Source organism: Schistocerca gregaria, chromosome 2, assembly GCF_023897955.1.
Source record: "Schistocerca gregaria isolate iqSchGreg1 chromosome 2, iqSchGreg1.2, whole genome shotgun sequence".
Taxonomy (NCBI): domain Eukaryota; kingdom Metazoa; phylum Arthropoda; class Insecta; order Orthoptera; family Acrididae; genus Schistocerca; species Schistocerca gregaria.
Window position 1 is genome coordinate 300543695 of NC_064921.1, and position 19225 is coordinate 300562919.

General features: G+C 37.5%; 1 protein-coding gene across 6 annotated transcripts in view; it reads right to left on the reverse strand.

The window, feature by feature from the left end:
• The window catches only part of LOC126336915 (disks large homolog 5-like), a 185498-nt gene that overhangs the window by 118854 nt on the left and 47419 nt on the right, over positions 1-19225 (reverse strand). For all 6 annotated transcript variants that reach the window (XM_050001046.1, XM_050001047.1, XM_050001050.1 and 3 more), the window contains exons 6-9: positions 15834-15995; positions 10119-10361; positions 7226-7413; positions 3651-3805 (exon numbers count right to left, since the gene is read on the reverse strand). In XM_050001046.1, coding sequence (XP_049857003.1) covers positions 3651-3805; positions 7226-7413; positions 10119-10361; positions 15834-15995 — 748 coding nt within the window. The remainder of the gene's footprint in view (positions 1-3650; positions 3806-7225; positions 7414-10118; positions 10362-15833; positions 15996-19225) is intronic.

Here is a 19225-nt window from a genome sequence, read left to right on the forward strand (position 1 = left end):
ACACAGCTGGACCACCTAGTTGCTAAAAATGCTACCCAATGCAACATGCTTCACTTCAATGCCTGCTTCACAGCCTGCACCGTATGGATCTTTCCTACAAACACCAGCTTTTCTGAACTGCACATATGTGAACTGCAATATATCCACCATTCCTGTACCCCCCCCCCCCCCCCCCCCCCCCGGCCACTACCTTTGTTAGTCCCTGTCCTCCTCTCACCTAGCCCTTTCCCTGCTACCACTCTAGCACTTAAAGCCTTCCATTCCACTGGTGCACCCACCAGTTTTTTCCAGTTTTTTCCTTTCCTCCACTTCTCCCCTTTTCTGCTCCTCCCCCCCCCCCCCCCCCTCAAGCCTCCAGACTGCACTTAGCAGCCCTACCCTGTCCCCATCACATCTCTGCATGCTCCCACAAGCAACAATGCGCCCTCCATCACCCATACCATACTATCCTTAACTCTCCCATTCCTAGACACCTCCTTACCCCTCACCACCCACAGACTGCCTCTCCCGTCAGGTGCACCTTCTCTCATTAAGCACAGTTGCTCAAAGTCCGGTCCTAGTAGCCAGAGACAGTAGTTGTGTGTGTGAACTACACTTGCAAGAATGTGTGTGAATGTCTTTTAGTTTAGAAGAAGGCCTTTTGGCCGAAAGCTCAAATGTATAGCAGTCTTTTTGTTGTGCCTGTCCGCAACTCATTACCTCCGCTATGACGAGTACCAATCTATCCTTTTCATAATACTGTCATTATTGCATCCTGGTTTTTCCATTTCATGAGCCTAAATAGATGGATCTTAATAATACTTAGCAGCAGTTTTGCGGATGACGCCTGCTACAGATGGGTGTGACCTATTTCTCCCAACAACTGGGCACAATATATTTATTTATTCATGGATTTATAGCACATTATGATTAAGAGAGAGACTAACTCAATTGCAAATATTTTACATAATCTGAGTGAAAAATCTTTGGTTCCTGGGGCCATTTTTAATTTTAGTGATGAGTTCCACGATGAAGATGACACATACGCCTATATCACTCATTTTGCAGTGGTGTGAGAATCACACTCTAACTGTACTCATGGAACTTACTTCGTAAAAGACATGTTAAATTTTAATTTAGCATCTTTTGCTGTGCTACTTTCAGTTTCGGTTCCTGTGTCTTCCACAACTATCTGAACACCAAATGTTTGTGCAACCAACAGCCCTAATATTTGAACAAAATTGATTTGAGCTTTGCAGTGGTCATTAATAGCTTTATGCATTGCCCTTTCTTTGTCTCTGACACTATTCTCTGTTTTACACCGACTGTGCGGCAGTCACAGTAGCTTCAGAAATTTCTTTACAGAGACTGTAAACCATGGAAGATCCTTCTCATCATGAAGAATGGATACATATCTATCCAGCACTTTGTCAACTATTCTTCTAAACTTCAGTCAAAGTTTCCCTATATGCACCTGCCCAGTGCTAAATGTCTGAAGTTCCTCTCAGATATGACATTACTGACTCTTCATCTAGTTTCAAATCATTCTGCTTCTTTTAGTTGCCCTTTGCCTTTGGTAATCACTGTTGGCACAACTGTATCATAATCACTGACACCAGTTATGACATGGACATCTTCAAACATCTCACAAGATCTATTTGTTGCCATTATATCCACGAAATTTTTGTCTATCAGGGGCTCTTAAAATGTGTCTTCAGTAGTCTTCCAATAAAGCATCTACTATTGTTTTGTAAGATGTCTTGTTATACTCAGTTATCCAAACTGAATTATGAAAGATTACAAAGTGTTATCTAATGATGATAGTATAATTGGAGAACTTATGTATTAATAAGCTAAGGTTTCCTTTAATATTTTTTGTTGTAAATTTGGGAATGAATTTCCCGGTCAGCAGAAGTACTCGTCCTTGACATTAAGTCCTGCTCAAATACTTTACAATTTTTATCTTGAAGGATTCAAGTTCTTGTCTACTGTGATGAACATTAACACCTCGATTTCCCATAAGCCATTCTTCGATACACACAAAGAATTACTTAAAAAGTCTCATTGCTGCCAATTCATTACAATGATGCAACAACACTAGATTTAACTCTACAGGTTTAGGCATACTGGCAGTAGAATAGTTTATCTGCTCCTCTTCTTTTTATTTTCCATGTATTTAGATTAGTAAACATCAAATTTTTTACAGCTAGTAGAGCTAAGTTCTGAAAATCTTAGCAGCCTCTTTTCTCTAATACATCCCCAATATTTCTTGGTTTGAAGCTAACTTCTTATACAACCACCACCACCACAATTCCACGGCATTACAGAACATAACATCTACACAGAGTATTTACACAGGTTAATATTTAAAGCTGACACTCAGTTACCAGCACCAGGGTACATGAAGGAAGCCTTCCCAAAGAGTGTGGAAATTACAAATCGGTTGTCCCTTGGGCAATGGTGAAAGACACTGGCTACTTGTTTCAAAAAGGTGCTGCTACGCACCCCAACAAGACGATATGCAACAAACACAAATAGTCCTTCCAGGGTACAGGAAACTGCTTAATAATGCTGGGCACAGCTTATGAATCTGCATCCACAACAAACAGGGTGTACTGATTCAACAGTGTGGTTAATGTTTAGAGCTAGCCAACCATAAACACCGAAGAAAACATAATATTTCTAAGTCTGGTTTAAGTTGCACAAAATACTGTTTCATTTAGAAAATGCTTGCCTGGTTTTATTTTGCCTTTGAAGATACTGCCTTTTGAGGCCATAAACATTTTTGAGTCACGGATTTGCCTGTACATTTAAACATTTGATGTATTTTTGCAACAACTTATCACACACTGTGAAATAATCTTACTGTTATTGTCGCATGGGATTTTTGAATAATGCTTCTGCTCTGGCCAAATGGCTTTATACATTACAAAATCATAAAGTGAACAGTAAGTGAAAATTCTGCTTGGTTCAAACTTACTGTTGTTGCCTGTTCAGCCCATGAAATGAGATTATGAAAGCACAAGTACAAATATCCCTAACTGTTTTCTTTGTTTTTGAACCTATTTTGCAAATAGTCAGACCTCAAAAAAGATGAGTATTCGATTCAGAAGCCATTCAACTAGTGGTAAAGTAAACACGAATCAGGCAACACAGATGTATGTAGTAATTATTCATTACATACAGATATTTGGTTCCTCTCCTCACCACCCAAATCCCGAACAAAAACTTCAGCCCCAAATGAATAAACCCTATTTTTACATAACAACTGACTTCCAGATCTGCTTAGGGCAATTTGTTGCCAGTCTGCTTTTCCTGGAGATCAATATCCTACTGAGATATATCCTCCGTCGTAAGCAGAGTACTGATGTAACTGTGGTTAAGAATGGGAGAGACACTAGCCTTGACTCCCTTAAAGAAAATGGCTTGAACAATTCTGAGAACATTGAAACACTTAAAGCAAGATGACATAATTCCATATATTTTTAAATCATCTTTATAAAGTTGTGTCATCTCAATTGCGATTCAGGCACCAAACTGAAAATCTACACCACGAAGGTTGCAATGAGCTTTGAAACTCACATTTTCCAATTTTGTATCCAGCATTTTCGTACCACACTGCCTCTCTGAAGACTACCTTTAAACTTCATGAACTAAATATTACAACCCACCTTGAAGTTCAGCTTGCAGTTTATCGATCTGCTTGCGCAGTCTATCAATTTCTATATTTGCTTGATCTAGGTTATCCATTCTTTCTTTTTGGGATTTCCCATACATGTCCCTTGTGCTCGTTGAAACTTCTGCTTGGTCCTTTCTAGTATTGTCCCTAAAAATTTAAATATCATATAACAAAGGATCTGATTCCACAAATAAATTAAAATTAGTATTAATGACAACAATTAAGAAAGTAAATTTTGTTTCAAAACAAATTAATAGGTGACTGATAACCTTACCATTTCAGAGCTGTATTGCTGAAAAGATAAAATGCATACAAAATGTGAGTCAGGGGAAAGTCACACTAAAATTGTGCCATCAATGTTACATACATTTCAACACCCTAGTGATGCAAACACCTGTTTTAACATCTCATTTCCGAAGTATTCATAGCTTGATGACTAAAAAAGATGGATGCCCCATCATGATTAAGAATTCCATTTTTCCTACACAACTTTTCAACAACTGACCCAGCAAAATTTGTCAGATACGGCAACTGGTAGATGTGCCCACTATATGGACTCCAACAATGATCCAATACTCCTCTGCTACTCTCTACATTTGCACAACTTTAATTCTTGATCTCAACCACACTCTTCCATATTTGGTTGTTTATATGTGCTAGGATGAGCTGCATGAGTAATTTGTAAGCAATCTCCTTTGTAGACTGATTGCATTTTCCTAGTATTCTACCCATCAACCGATGTCTGATACCGGCTTTACCCATGACAGCCTATGTGATCAACCCATTTCATGTCCATACTAAGTGTTACACTCAAGTATTTGTATGACTTAACATATTCTGACTATGACTCACTAATATTATATTCAAAGGATAACTTTTTTTTCTTTTTGTGAATTAATAATTTCATTTATTTGAAAATTTAAAACAAGCTGCTAATCATTGCACCACTCTGAAATCTTACAAAGATCTGATTGAATATTTACACAGCTTCATTCTGACAGTACTTCGTTGTAGATAACTGTAGTATCTGTGAAAAGTCTGAGGTTACTATTAATATTGCCTGCAAGGTCATTAATATACAACATGGACATTAAGGGTTCCAACACACTTCCCTCAGGCACACCTGAAGTTATTTCTACATCTTCTGATGACTCTTCATCCAAGATAACATGTGCATTCTCCCTACCAAAAAATCCTCAATCAGTCACATACTTTATCCGATATAACATATGGTCATACTTTTGATAATAAGAGTAGCAGTCAAACACTTTTCAGACACTGAGAAATACTGTGTCTACCTAATTGTCTCGATTGATGGCTTTCAGGATGTCATGTGAAAAAAAGTGGAAGTTCAGTTTCACACAATCTATGTTTTCGAAATCCGTGCTGGTTGCATCAAGGAAGTCATTTTGTTTGAGATACTTCATTATGTTTGAGCTCAGATATGTTCTAAGATTGTACATAATGGGCAGTAGTTCTGAGGATCACTTCTGCTACCCTTCTTGTACACAGGTATGACATGTACTTTCTTCCAACTTCTAGGCACAATTTTTTGCTTGAGGGCTCTCAATAGATTATAGTCAACAGAGGGGTTAATTCAACAGCGAATTGGGTATAGAATCTGACAGGGATCATAGGGTCACCACTAATTTAGTAAACTGAGTACCTCATATAAAACTTTGCTAAAATTTGATCCTTTTTCTCTGTTTACCAAGTATCTCCACACTCATATTTGAACGGACATCTCATTCAGACTATCTCAGAAGCTTGGAGCTATGCTGGAAGACTTGTTGCACTTCATGCCACCGATAATAGTAATGAGAATGCTTAGTAACACCTAGTTTTCCTAGCTGTTTCATTCTGTTAGCCAAAATTCAAAACCCTCAATGGAGAAAATATTAGCCAATTATGATAAACTGAAGGGCACATAGTTCTAAGTCTGTGTTCTCCTCTTGTTTTACAATTAGCAGCTCTCTCTCACACATAATTTGGATGGAAGGGCCTCTCTGAATACCACATTCTCTACCATATAGCAATTGTCCCAATGAAACCACAACAATGTTTGTTCAGCAATCCCACTTTATCAAACCTATGGCAAGTCACACTTGCGTCACATGGCTAATCTGATTTACATAAATTTCAACAGGTAGATACAATGAAATACAAAATTATATGTCAATTTACTAACATTAACAAATGAAAAATTAGCCCTAGAAATACATCAATTAGTGTGAATGAAATATGCATTCTTCATGCCATTTGTTCTTAGTTGGCACGACATAAACACTTGTACTAAAGTAATTCGCTATGTATTATGAAAACAGAAGCAAATATAGCTAAAATTAGCGTCATATTTGCTTTTTATTTAAATATGATAGCAAGCGAAATTCACATTGCTCACATGGGCACAGTGCTGAGTAGCAAACAATGTGTACGAATTAGAAAATAGGCACATATGTTGATAAATGAAAATGAATTCTATCACAAATAATGATTTCACCATTTTTTGGTTTTATTTCATAAGTAATAAAACACTCTTATTTACACAGATAACTGTATATTAAATCTGGAAACAGTACTGGAAATTTAGTTACAACACTGAGCATTAAGAGACTGCTTGGTGGTAACATTTGTTTTAACATGCACTTTTGCTGAGTTTCTGTTGTCCAATATCAATTTCTAAGTTAATAGAAGTCCCTTTGGTAACTGGTTGATAACATGCAAGTTCCAAGTTCGTGTAAGTTCTGTGATGATGATGTAAACTAACACTTGTTTCTTAATCTGTTACAATGACATGGCATCAACACATAACAACACTCCTACCAGAATAACAATGCAGTGCACATTTTTATATGTCTAACTGATTTGGCCACAGAAACCATGTGGCAAGTACTCCAGCCCATACAAACCACATCAATACATAGCAAAGAAAGGTACTTGAAATCATAGCTTTGCAGGAACTAGAATGTGAAATAACAATGGTTGCAAAGCTGGCACAGGGTGTGTCTTCCTTTCAAAAATAACTCTGCTTCTGACAGAGTAAAGACTGTTAAAAATAAATGCAATGAATAGATTTGCAAATAGATGACACTTCTACCACAAAAGCAAGATTATTTCACAAGAATCACAAAATGTTTGCATTTCATGTAAAGTACAAAAAAGTAAAGTTTTATAAAAAGTGAGAAAATTTCTAGTTACAGCATGTATGCTGACCAGCATAATAGAAACAATCTGGAAGCCAATGTGACTGGAGACACATCATCCCAGTACAAACATTTTTGTATGGCAGTTACACACCACTGTCAGGTCTTGGCTAAAATTTACCTGGGATAAATAAACTGAAATCTAAATGTGTCATATCTTTAAAATACTGTGATTTTGTGTCATGAGTTGATTCCTCTTTTACACTTAAGTAGCTGTTATTAACCATCACAGTTCACGGTAGTAATATTATTTTGCATGTACCAAAGGTAAATCTGTAATCTCAATCAGCAGTCTTCTGAAAACTGACAATCATTTAAATTAACAGACACAAGAAAATTATTTCTGCAAAATTTAGCACCTTACCTTTCTCGACTGTATGTATGATATTCAAGCCTGCTTTTGTATCCTTCTCTGTTTGAATCATCTTTTACAGTATACCCACCAAACTTTTCTCTGAGATCATTACATTCCTTCAGTGCTCTATCCCTGTCATGCAAGGCTGACGCAATTTCTCTTTTCAGTGTTTCAACTTGGTATGACAAGGCCTTTTTCTGACATGAGGAAGAAATAAAAGATATGTGGATTAAACTTATCTTAACAATTAACTAAACAAATGTCTCATTACAAATTACTACATTTCATAAATTATGAAAAACTCAAAGTCCAGTACAGTTCAGTTACAGTAACCAAAAAAAATGCATTTTGAGACAGCTTAATTTGCAAGTATTGCTATTTTCCATAATTAATTAAAATTTCTTTTAAACCTCAATGACTGTATTGTGGTTTTATACAATGATCAGTATGTGCTTTTACACAATAAAAGTACCATTGACGAGATAATATAACTAGGTATATTCAATATCCTTTGATTACATAATTAGTAAGCCGCAATTGTGTCTAACTATGTCTCTCCAAGATTAGTGTGTGGTCAGGAAAATGAATAATTGGTGATGCATTTGATATTCTGCAGTCAGTTGACAGAACAATGAGCAATTTTTGTTTATTCGGAAAAGCAGCTGCTCATATAACATTCATCTTGTCTAGGTTTCATACTAACACAGATTACACAGTATTAATATTTATCAAGCACTGAGGAAAAATAACACAAGTTTTCGTAACCGCCAGCAACAAAATGTATGAATTGTATAAACTAGCACGATGTCAAAGCAAACCACAATTGTCCTGTGTAAATGTAGTCACAGAATTTCAGAAACAAGTCCTTATCTCGAAATATTAACATATGCAGCTGGCTTTCAGAAGACCATAAAAAATGATGAAATTGTATTTAGCATTGCAGATGCAAAGAGCAACATGAATAACCAATTACAAAAGGATATGGATATAGAAAAATCTACTGACAAAATGTCAGCAGACAGAAATGTGTAGATAGACATAAATCTACTATCTTTTGCAGCCCTGGTGCTTCCTCTGGAAAAAGAAAGGAAAGGACTGGAGGGAAGAAACTTGCAAGGCTTAATGACTCAAAATCACCCAGGATTCTTAATCAAGGAATTTACTAGATAGGACATGTACAAAATCCATTTTTCTCCATTTTCCCCCCTCATCCGATTTACTTTGCTTGCGTTGACCTGTGGTACTGTAAGACATTTTCTTTATCATATGGCCTGACAAGTTTATTATTTTCCTCAAGCTTGGTTCCAAAGAACATCAGTTTAAGCCTTTTTGTGTGTTTCCACCAACTGTTAGTTCTTACCTAAATTTATGTCTGTAAAAATGAGGATCGCTCTGAAAGTAATGTCCCATATTTTTTCCCTCAACAATTATTTATTCAATGGAATGAAAATTACATACATTAAAGCATGATGTTATCTACACCACCCCCTTTTCTTCCATGTAATCTCCTCCTAGTTCTATGACCCTCCTCCAGTAAGACACAAGGGCGTTTATGCCCTGTCAGTACCAGTCTTTGTTCTGGTCATGAAGACATTTCTCCTGTGCACAAATTACCTTTCATCATCCTCAATACCTCTCCCATTAACGCCATTCTTTAGTGTCCCAAACAACTGGAAGTCCTGCTAAGTCAGCACTGTAGTGTGAAAGAGATAGCACTGCCCAACCCTGAAATCCTCAAACTTGTGCAAGGTAGAGCATTTATTGTGCTAAATTACAATATCCTCTGGGTTGTTCACAGCAGCAGTGCAACTGCTGAGGTGTAATGTGTCAGCCCTTGTGAATGAGAACATCAGCACACTGCAACATGTCTGGCGTGACAGCCATAGATGGTCTCCCCTCTCAGCGCAAATTGTGGAGTGCAGCTGCACCCTCTTCTGATGGCTTCACCTCTGTGCCCAATAAACAGCTGTACTCCTGTCAACTGCAAATGTCTCATAAACTTCACACAAATATTTGTGAAGATTCGATACAATTTCTTTCTCTGCAGTGAGACTAAAAAACAACATGCTGTTTGTTACATAAGTCACCTATGACTGTCAGTTTGAAATGGTGCTGCAGCTGCACTACCTTTTAGGAGAGACAAATTTTGCAGACTTAGAACAACTCATACTTAATGTTTCACATTCGGAACATTGTTGTCAGCTGAGAAAAATTATGTGAGGTATTACTTTCTGGGTGTCCCTGTATTATAAATATTTGCATCTCGCTGATAACTTTTAATTGTAAAATAACTATGATAAACGCTGCCAATAAAGAATAAATTCTGTTCTTTGTAGTTGGCAAAAGAAAAACAGTCTGAAACTACCACTGACCAAAACAAGGTCTATATTTGTATACTTCTTATCTGGATTGTGTCGCAATGTTGCCTTCACTACACGAATGAAACAAGTCAGTGACACTAAAATATAACATAGGATACCTGTACTTTCAGGGAATGTTGGAATGAGGTAATTTGAATCAATTCTGTCTGATGATGTAAACCTGATTCAAAGTGAACACAAAACCAAACCTTAAACTTCACAGGACATTAAACTTGTGTAGTACAATCCTCAATTTTCATTGTCATCAAGTGAACCTTGCAAAAGGATCATTGTCTTTCTCAGTGCTCGTCTGAAATATCAAAACACATTTATAATCTGAGCACAGCTTCAGTCTGCCTTTGGAACTCTACTACCTTTCCTCAATAAAATACAAATAGTCAATACACTGTTATGGCATCACAATATAACAGCAGTAATGGGCTATGGTTTTCACCGTCTTGGATTTTAATTTTCCAGCTAAAGATAATTCATAATACTGAATAATTTTTACGGGTGATTCATTAAAATTTTTAATAGCTTACCTTTTCCATACATTCCTTGTTTTCTCCTTCAAGGGTCTTGTACTTCTTAAAGGCTTCTGTAAGGTCTTCAGACAGCTTTTCCATTTCTTTATGAACAGTGTCTCGTTCACTCATGATGAGAGAATACTCCTGCATAGCAGCATTCCGCTCTTCTGTGAGTCTTTTCAGGTCTTTACTTGCCTTCATTCGAACAGCCATGGCTTGGTTAATTTCCTTCACAGCTTCCTCATGTTGTTGCTGAACCTGCTTTCAAAATACACTTATTAGGGAAAAAAAACATAACATCAAACAACATTCAAACAAAATAACAACAAACAATTAAATTCATGTCTTTGGGAACACGAATGATGTAAAAATTGAGATCTTCCTTTGATGGTACCATGGCCATTGACCAAGTGAAAAGAAAGTAATTGTCCAACTTTTGTAAATAATTCAATAAACTACTTGCTACATCAGTTCTGGTCATTTCTCAATGAATTTTTCCAAATCAGTATCTTTCTCCTCAAGTTTATTGGCTTTTGGAGGAGTCATCAAAAAATCTGACATCAGTTTCGTATATGATCTTCCATCATACAATACCTGGTGTAACTGACTGAATGACAGAGTATATGGTTGTGCAGTTTATTTTATGTTATAAACAGCTATAAAAACATAATCTACAGGCTCTTTCCGGTGACTGGGTTGTTGAAATAAGGTTATTCTAGAATTTAACAGTGTAATTTTGCACCGAATCAATTTCATTTAGAGATTAGTTGAAAAGAAAAATCCTTTTGGCAACAGACAGATGCATTTATGAACAAGGGAATGTTCAGACTTTTCATTTCAAAATCTATCTTGATTTTTCTGCCACTCATAGCTAATGGCTTTTAAAATCAACAAGCTACATTTGAGTTGCCTACACAGTCTGCCACCTATTGAACAAAATACGAGAGTATGGAACAACAAACCAGTTGTGTGATTGGACTCAAGATTTTTCTTGCTAACAATGTTCTGTTTGATACTCAATGGAGAGAAACCTTCAGACAATACGGGAAAATTGTGCAAAATGCGGGATGACCTGCAGAGGAACGACGTTTGGTGCACAGATTGATAATTGACCATCAGTATAAACAAATGCAGTGTACTAGGCATAAACAGGCAGAAATACCCATTACTGTATGATTATTTAGTAATCATGTGATGACAGGAGAAATACTGGACAATTATTCACAACCAATATGAACAGATACTCACAATTTCAAGTTCAAGTTCACAGTCAAGCCCAGGCTTGAAATCCAGTCAGAATCTTCTGTAGACAAACTGTGAAAGTCTTCCATTGTCCTTCAGAATGCTCTAAGGGAACATTAAAATGTTATGTGATGTATTGTTTGTGACCTTCAACACAGTCAAATTCGAGGGAGGACTTCCACCCCCCCCCCTTTCCCGTGTGCAGTAATGCTCCCCACCTGCCTCAGCCAGACCTGATGCACCACTGTCACTCGGGCAGAGGAAAACTTGCTTTTCACACCCAGATATTTTAATTTATTGATGATGCTTCAGGGTATATTGCTACTGTCATTGACTGTTTCAGGCTTCTTGCATGTTGAAGTTACCATCCAGCAGGTTGACTGCTGTGTGCCATGTTGGTTTTCTAGACCTCAGTCGGTGGGGTTCAAATGATGAAATTTCTTGAATGAATTGGTAATTCTGTTTTTTTTTGTTTGTTTGTTTCCCCCCCCTCCTCCTCCTCCTCCTCCTCCTCCTCCTCCATACATTCAGCAATGACTGTGATCTTCTTATGGATGGTAGTGGAATATTACTAAGGACCAGTAGACAGCGTAAGCTTGTGGGACGAGTACACCCTGTGATGAGGCGCATAGCTCAACTGAACTGTGTGTCAATTATTTTAGTGTGAGTGTTGTTTAGCCAGGTGGCAGTATGAAAGAGCTCAAGCTCTGGACTTCTGCGGTGGCACCCAAGCTATTCTTGTTATCTTTTGGAGTGTATTGCTCTGAGTTTTGATTTTAGTTGCCATACTCCAGAGATGTATCTTGTATGTCAAAGGCCTATCTAGGACCACACCTTGGTATTATAGAGTGTTGCAATATTGGAGTGTCTGATCTCTAAATGTGATGTTAGGTTTGTAGTTTGGTTATTTATTCCATATGTGGAATGCTGATACAATGGTCTTTTGAGGATTTGATCGGAGAAAGTTATGTTTGAAGTATTTATCCATTGCCTTCAGATCTGATGTTAAGAGTCGCTTCAGCTTCCCTAAAGTTTTGATCCTGATTGAACAGAGCACTATCGTATTTGCAACATTGTATATATAGAAATTAAAAAGGAGTGGGGCCAAAACAGAATCTTGTGCTATATCATGAAGTATTTATCATTCAGCATGTTGTCAATTAGAGTGGTTAGTTTCCGACATGAAATGACACTGATGAATTTGAACAGGAGTCTGTCACACCAGACTATATCATAGACGGCAGTTCAATCTAAGAAGATCCCAATACTTATCTTCTGCTTCTCAAAGCCGATTGTAAAATGAGCAGCTGTTGCTAGAACCTGTTCCCTACATCCTTCTCCTGGTCTACACCCAGCTCGCTCCATGGGAAAAATGAACTTCTGCAGGAGCAATGGGACAGTAGTTTTCAACTTTGAAGGATCTTTGTTTGGTCTTAGTACAGCAATGATCTTAGTTTTCCTGAAGAGAGGTGGCAGATAATTTGAGTAAGATGTCTGAAAAGAAGGTGTTCACCCATTTGACAGTAATATGACAAGGTACAATAGAAATTCAGACTGGGTACCATTTATGAGCTGCCTAACCTCTCTTGTAATGTATTTATCTCCTTTTTACTTGGAAGTGGAGATCAATGTAATTGGCCATATCATCTAAAATCATCTAAATTTGTGTTACATTTTTGTTGCGTGGTGATGTATGTTGTATGCAGCATTCTGATTAAGGACCAGGACTTCCTTCTGGAAGGAGTATAGTTCAAGGAGGCTGCAGTTTCTTTCCAGCTGCTTTTTCTGTTCTCATTTAGTGACTGCAGAAGGTTCGAGACAGTAGCAGGATCACCAGTGTCTTCAAACTCCTTGAGAAGCCCTTCACTGTCTTCATTCCAGCCAGGAATGTATTCTTTGCAGTAACCTCTTGGCACATCACAGCAAGGAATATAATTCTTTTTGGCCTCCTCTCAGTATGTATTGTTTTGCTGTGATTTCAGTATGCCAAAGGATCTGTTGCATTTATTGATCTTATGTTGGCATCTGTTTGTTTAGAAAATTCAAACCAGGTGTTTTTAAGTTACATCTAGCTTTCAGATAAGAGTGGAGGTAGGTATGAACAATCCCATCCGGAGACTTATTGGACTATGATTACACAATTGCAGAACAATAAATGGAAGCAGGTCCATTAAAAAATATCTAGGAGTATGCATAAGAATGAAATGACCACATTAAATCACAGGTAAGTCAGATGATACACAAACTCACGAAAAGAATCCTCAGGAAGTTTAGTCCACCCACAAAGGAGGTAGCTTGCAAAAGCCTGGCTCAACCAATACTTTATACGGGGTGTACAGAAAGTCCGTGAACTCTTTCAAATATTTTTATTGCTCAAAAACCAAACATTGTACGGATATCATACATATGTCATTTTGAAGAGAAACCCTGAAAGTTTTTTTCCATGTATACCGCCACAGTTTAGCTTGGTAATTTGCTGATAGTCAGCGCTAGTCGCAAACGTGGCGAGTTCAGGTGCAGAGCGAGCTTTCTGTGTGATGGAGTTCAATAAAAACAAGTGTGCTACAGCTGTTCAATGGATGTTTAGAACTAAGTACGGTAAGAAGCCACCAACAAGGAATACCATTTACTACTGGCACAACAAATTCATTACGAGTTACTTTTGCCCAGAAAAGAGAAGCGGACGTTCCAGTGTAAGTGAAGTGAATGTGGAGCGTGTACGAGAGACATTCATTACGAGATCACAGAAATCGGTGCACTGTTATCCCATGAACTTGAAATGGTTCCAATGACAGTGTGGAAAGTTCTGCAACAGACGCTGTCTATGAAACCATTCAAATTGGAGTTAGTGCAGAAGCTCGATGAAGACAGGGGGGACAGCTGTTTCATGAAATGACCTCCCCATCACCAGATCTCACTCCGTGTAACTTTTTTCTGTGGGGACACATTAAAGACCTGGTGTACCGCCTCTACCATGTAATGTAGCAGAGCTCCGGGAGAGTACTGCCACAGTCGATGATGCCATGCGAGGATGGGTATGGCAAGAATTCAATTACCGTACTGACGTGAGCCAGGTCACACATGGTTCGCTTATCAAATTTAGAGAAAAAAAAAAAAAAAAAAAAAAAAAAAAAAAAAAAAAAAAAAAAAAAAAAAAAAAAAAAAAAAAAGGAGAGAGAGAGAGAGAGAGAGAGAGAGAGAAACAACTTTCAGCGTTTCTCTTCAAAATCCAATGTGTATGACATCTGTACAATGCTTAGTTCTTGTGCAATAAATAATGGAAAGTGTTCCTGGACTTTATGTACACCCTATATTGATCGGCAATCTGGGATCGGTACCAGATCGACATTGACAGAGAAATGACAGACAAAATTGTAAGTGTGTGTGTGTGTGTGTGTGTGTGTGTGTGTGTGTGTGTGTGTGTGTGTGTGTGTGTGTTTTGTACCTTAGCTCATTAAAGGATTTCTTCTGATAACAAGTAAGTTTCCATTCTCCTTATTGTATGCCTGTCAATAACTCAAACGCTACTGGTATTCAGTGAATGGTCTTCTTTACTCTAAATTGTTTACATGTGGAAACCTGAATCTTTTTAGAACCACTTACTTGAAAAGTATCTTCTTGTAACATTATGTATGTATTCTACGAACAGTTAGAATCTAACCAATGTATGGTTTCTGGTATACATTTGTTAACTAATTAATTTTACATTGTGTTGGTTTAGTTTATTTTAACATTGGAAAGTAGAAAAAATTAATAAAATATAAATGAAATTGATGTCAGATCTGACCTAATCTTATGTAATTGTAAGAACTATAACAAGAAACAGTAAACCATTACAGTTTCATGTGGGAGTTAATCACAAATAAGAATGCAGGGTCAACACTGAATCTCTAAGGGCTATGGAGGAAGAATCATTGTTATAAAGTGTCAATTATTTACTAAAATCAGCTCTGCAATTGCATTTTTGGTACAATCATTTTAATAGGACAGAAGCGAGGGTGAAGTTAAATTAGCGAGACCAGGAAATAAATAGATTACAATTTTTGCTGACCTCAATTATTCAGTCTCCATCAACATGATATTATATCATATACATTACCTTTTCTCATTCATATTTATTCACTTTTTGTGTGTTGTTTGCAACATGTTTCAGATTGCCTCCAGTGCGAATGTCAAACAAGTCAACATAATCACTCAGTTACACGATTAAACCGCTCATGCTATTTAACATCTGTGTGCTTGGAGAGATAGAACTACACCACAAACTGTAACAGCTGCATCACCGAGAGTGTTGTGTAACACTTGCAACCTATCTACTTAGATATTAGTGGTGCAATATTCTTAAGGTTTAATACAAACTACTACTGAATGCAGAAGGTTCTGCCTAAAACTAAAGTAAAGGATTATTATGAATACTGCAAGTTAATGAGAAACAAACAATAAAGTAATAATGCAATGTTAAAATGGATTGTGTGTGACAATGCAGACCTTAGCAAGAGCTTCTCGATATTCGTTTCTCTCCCTGAGAGCCATATCCCATTGGCGGATTGCTGCTGTACATTGTTGTTTTAGACCATTTCTTTCTCGAACAGCAGCATTTCTTTCTTGAACAACTTCTTCATACTGCTTTTTAAACCTCCCAACTTCTTCCTGCAGCAAAATTTGATCTTTTAAATTATAGGAAAGAATAGAATTAATACAAAAGTTTAGTAACAAGTTTAGGCACAGTAACACTGAAACTCCTGTAAATAATTTTTAAGTCTGGACATTAACAATATCTGAGATGTAAAAAGACTCTCTATTTAACAAGTCTTCACTGGCAGTGCACAGTCAGTAAAGATTTATGTGAACTCAAGTTCTCTCATGTGAAGCTCTGCTCCAATTTTGGCATATGATACATAGACTATTATCTCATGCCTGAAATATTATTACTAAATATGCTAGATAGCAGTCAATGTGAATCAAAGTAGCAGTTTATGATCACTGCATTGCTCAGGATTGAAGTCTCTAGCCCTATAATCTTCCTGACTACAACCTCTGCTAGCTACTGCCCCACAACCACCTCCATCTCTGCCGCAGAACTTAACTTTATTACTCCAACATCCATGCCCTCTTCTCCACATTGTTCTCTTCATCTGTGCCATCTCCTTTCCCATCCTCTCCTCACACAACTCACCTTGCCTGGGGCAAGAACGATTCCATCAGTGCCACATTCCTATTTGATGCCTCTGCTGCTGCTCCCTCCCAGCTGCCAGCCTCCCTTCTCCAACCTCCCTCCTGCCACTCAACATAATCCATCATGCCACTCAAGCTGTAGTGGCAGTGTAATGTACTCAGCTAGGACAATGTAACTGCATATATCTGTGCATGCTTGTGTTCATTTCTATTATTTTAGTTTTGCTGATATTTAGAAAATGTTTCAAGCACCCAGATTTTCCTGAACTGCTCCTTCTGTTACTTCTCATTTTAAATTGCCATCATCACCCCAGTATCATGATCATAAAATGAAAATTCAGCCCATTACTAAGATGGAGGGCACTGGGAGGGAAGCACAAGTCTGCAGATTGGGAATTTTGCTTGCTCATACTCGCTCGAATGCGGCAGCACTCAGGTGTGGTTTGTTGGAGTACGAATGCTCGGAGCAGAGCAAGCTGTGGTCGAATGAGGCACTATGGTGTGGGAAGAGCAGAGGCCATTTGGCCTGTGCACTTGCCACTCTGAGGAATCATCCTGGCATTTGCCTAAAGTGATTTAGGGAAATCACGGAAAAACTAAATCAGGATGGCCAGGCAAGGGTTTGAATTGTCATCCTCCCAAATGCAAGTCCAGTGTGCTAACCTCTGCGCCACCTCGCTCAGTACATTTGTCTGCAGGCCGTTGTTGTTTCTGATATAATCCCACCAGCTCAGATCAAGTTACGCTGTAAATACATATTCCTGCAGAGTAGCATCTAATGCTTTAGACAATAAAGAAAATTTGGAAACAATCAAAAGCCTTGCAGACCACATCAGTTGTTCTGTAAAACTGCTATCTCTGTAAATTGTTGCACGTGACTGTAGCCAACATAAACTAAATTTCAACCATCTTAAAGCTATTGCAGGTACAGATTCATTGCTTTTTGATAAAGTTTCTATGTTTAAAAGCAGTCTTCTCTATAGTATGTCATGTTAAGGGTAATCTTAGCTTTTAGACTATCTTGAGTTTTAACAGCCATCGTTTTGCTTATTGTGTAATAACCTAAAAATTATGTAGAAGTAATGGTCTGAATTCAGCCTATTACATGTGGTCTAAATTTAGGCAATAGCCACATTTTGGAGCATTTCATCAATATGACTAACCTGAGCCAATGTTTTCTATAATTCAAAGGAAAATGTCAAAACGTATCCTGCAGGGGAAAAGGAAGAAGTGGGAAAAAATAAATATGTTGTTGTTGTTGTTGTTGTTGTGGTCTTCAGTCCTGAGACTGATTTGATGCAGCTCTCCGTGCTACTCTATCCTGTGCTAGCTTCTTCATCTCCCAGTACCTACTGCAGCCTACATCCTTCTGAATCTGCTTAGTGTAAATAAATATGGCCATGGCAATTTGTGCTGCCAGAAATGAAAATATATGGACATCGAAGGCTGCTAAAGTACTTTATGTGCCACACACAACCTGTACAAGCATTTAGCAACGCAAAAGTTTTTCCTTCAAAAAATAATTTCACAAAAAATTTGAAGAAAGTTTGTATTAGGTGCAGAACCATATTTCACATAGAAAGAAATTTTATGTATTCGCATGTGGTGACCTACGCTGCACAGTTTACCATTAGCAACAAGGAATGGAAAAGGGAGAGGTAGGAAGAGCTCGGATGGAGCTATTTTGCCAACATCATAAGAGAAGAATTAAGACAGAAATCAGTGCCACTACCATTTCAAAACCACTTTTGTACTTTTAGCTGTATTTCATTCACAGTAATGTATGATCTACAGTAAAGCGATTGATAAGCTGCACACTATCATACATTTTCAATGGACGATTTGTGAATCAAGTGACTGCTGTAAATTATGAAAAGGAGAATGGGTTATTAAGAAGGTACAATTCCACACAAACACATGGGATTGGGGTGAGGTGGGGGTGGGTTGGGAGGGGGAATCAGATATTTTAGCTGCTTACTTTCTTGATAATTGATTGAGAAATTTTAGAGAACTAAAAAAAATCACGGGAAATGAAAATCACTAGTTACTTTTTTCTAACAAGAAAACTAAAGCTTTTAATGAAAGAATAAATTCATAAAATTATGTGGCATGGTCATATACACCTTCATTTTTACAGCGTGAAAATCTGAGATGCGAATTTGCCCCTTTCCCACTCAAGCATGGGATGCTCAAATGGTACTGAGGGACAGATTCGAGTATATTTTGGAAAATCAGGAAAAATCTAAATAGAGATGGTGGGATGGAAGCTTCAAACCCACCCATGCAATATGTACATTGGAAATTATAATCATTAAGAGCTACAGAGTCACAATGTTCTCCATTAAATTCTTAGTGCACATTTTTTCTGCAGAGTATATTGTCATGAGCCTCACACTAACAGTGACAAAATATCGTATAAATCTCTGTCCAAACAAAATGTATTTCAGTTGGTGTTCTGTAATTTCTTCTCAGACCCTTTAATTCAACACTTTCTTAATTATTTTAAAAGAATCTCACTTTTTTCCCTGCACTGCACCTCTTCACACCAATGCATTGTTATTGTAACAACTACTATCAGATATATGTAATAAAATGTCCACTTCCCAGTTCCCTCTGTTATTTTCCTTTTTACTGTTTTCTCCATTACAAAATTAGCTTAGTCTGAATTCATTAAAACATGTGCCCATGTACCGTCTCCTCTGAGT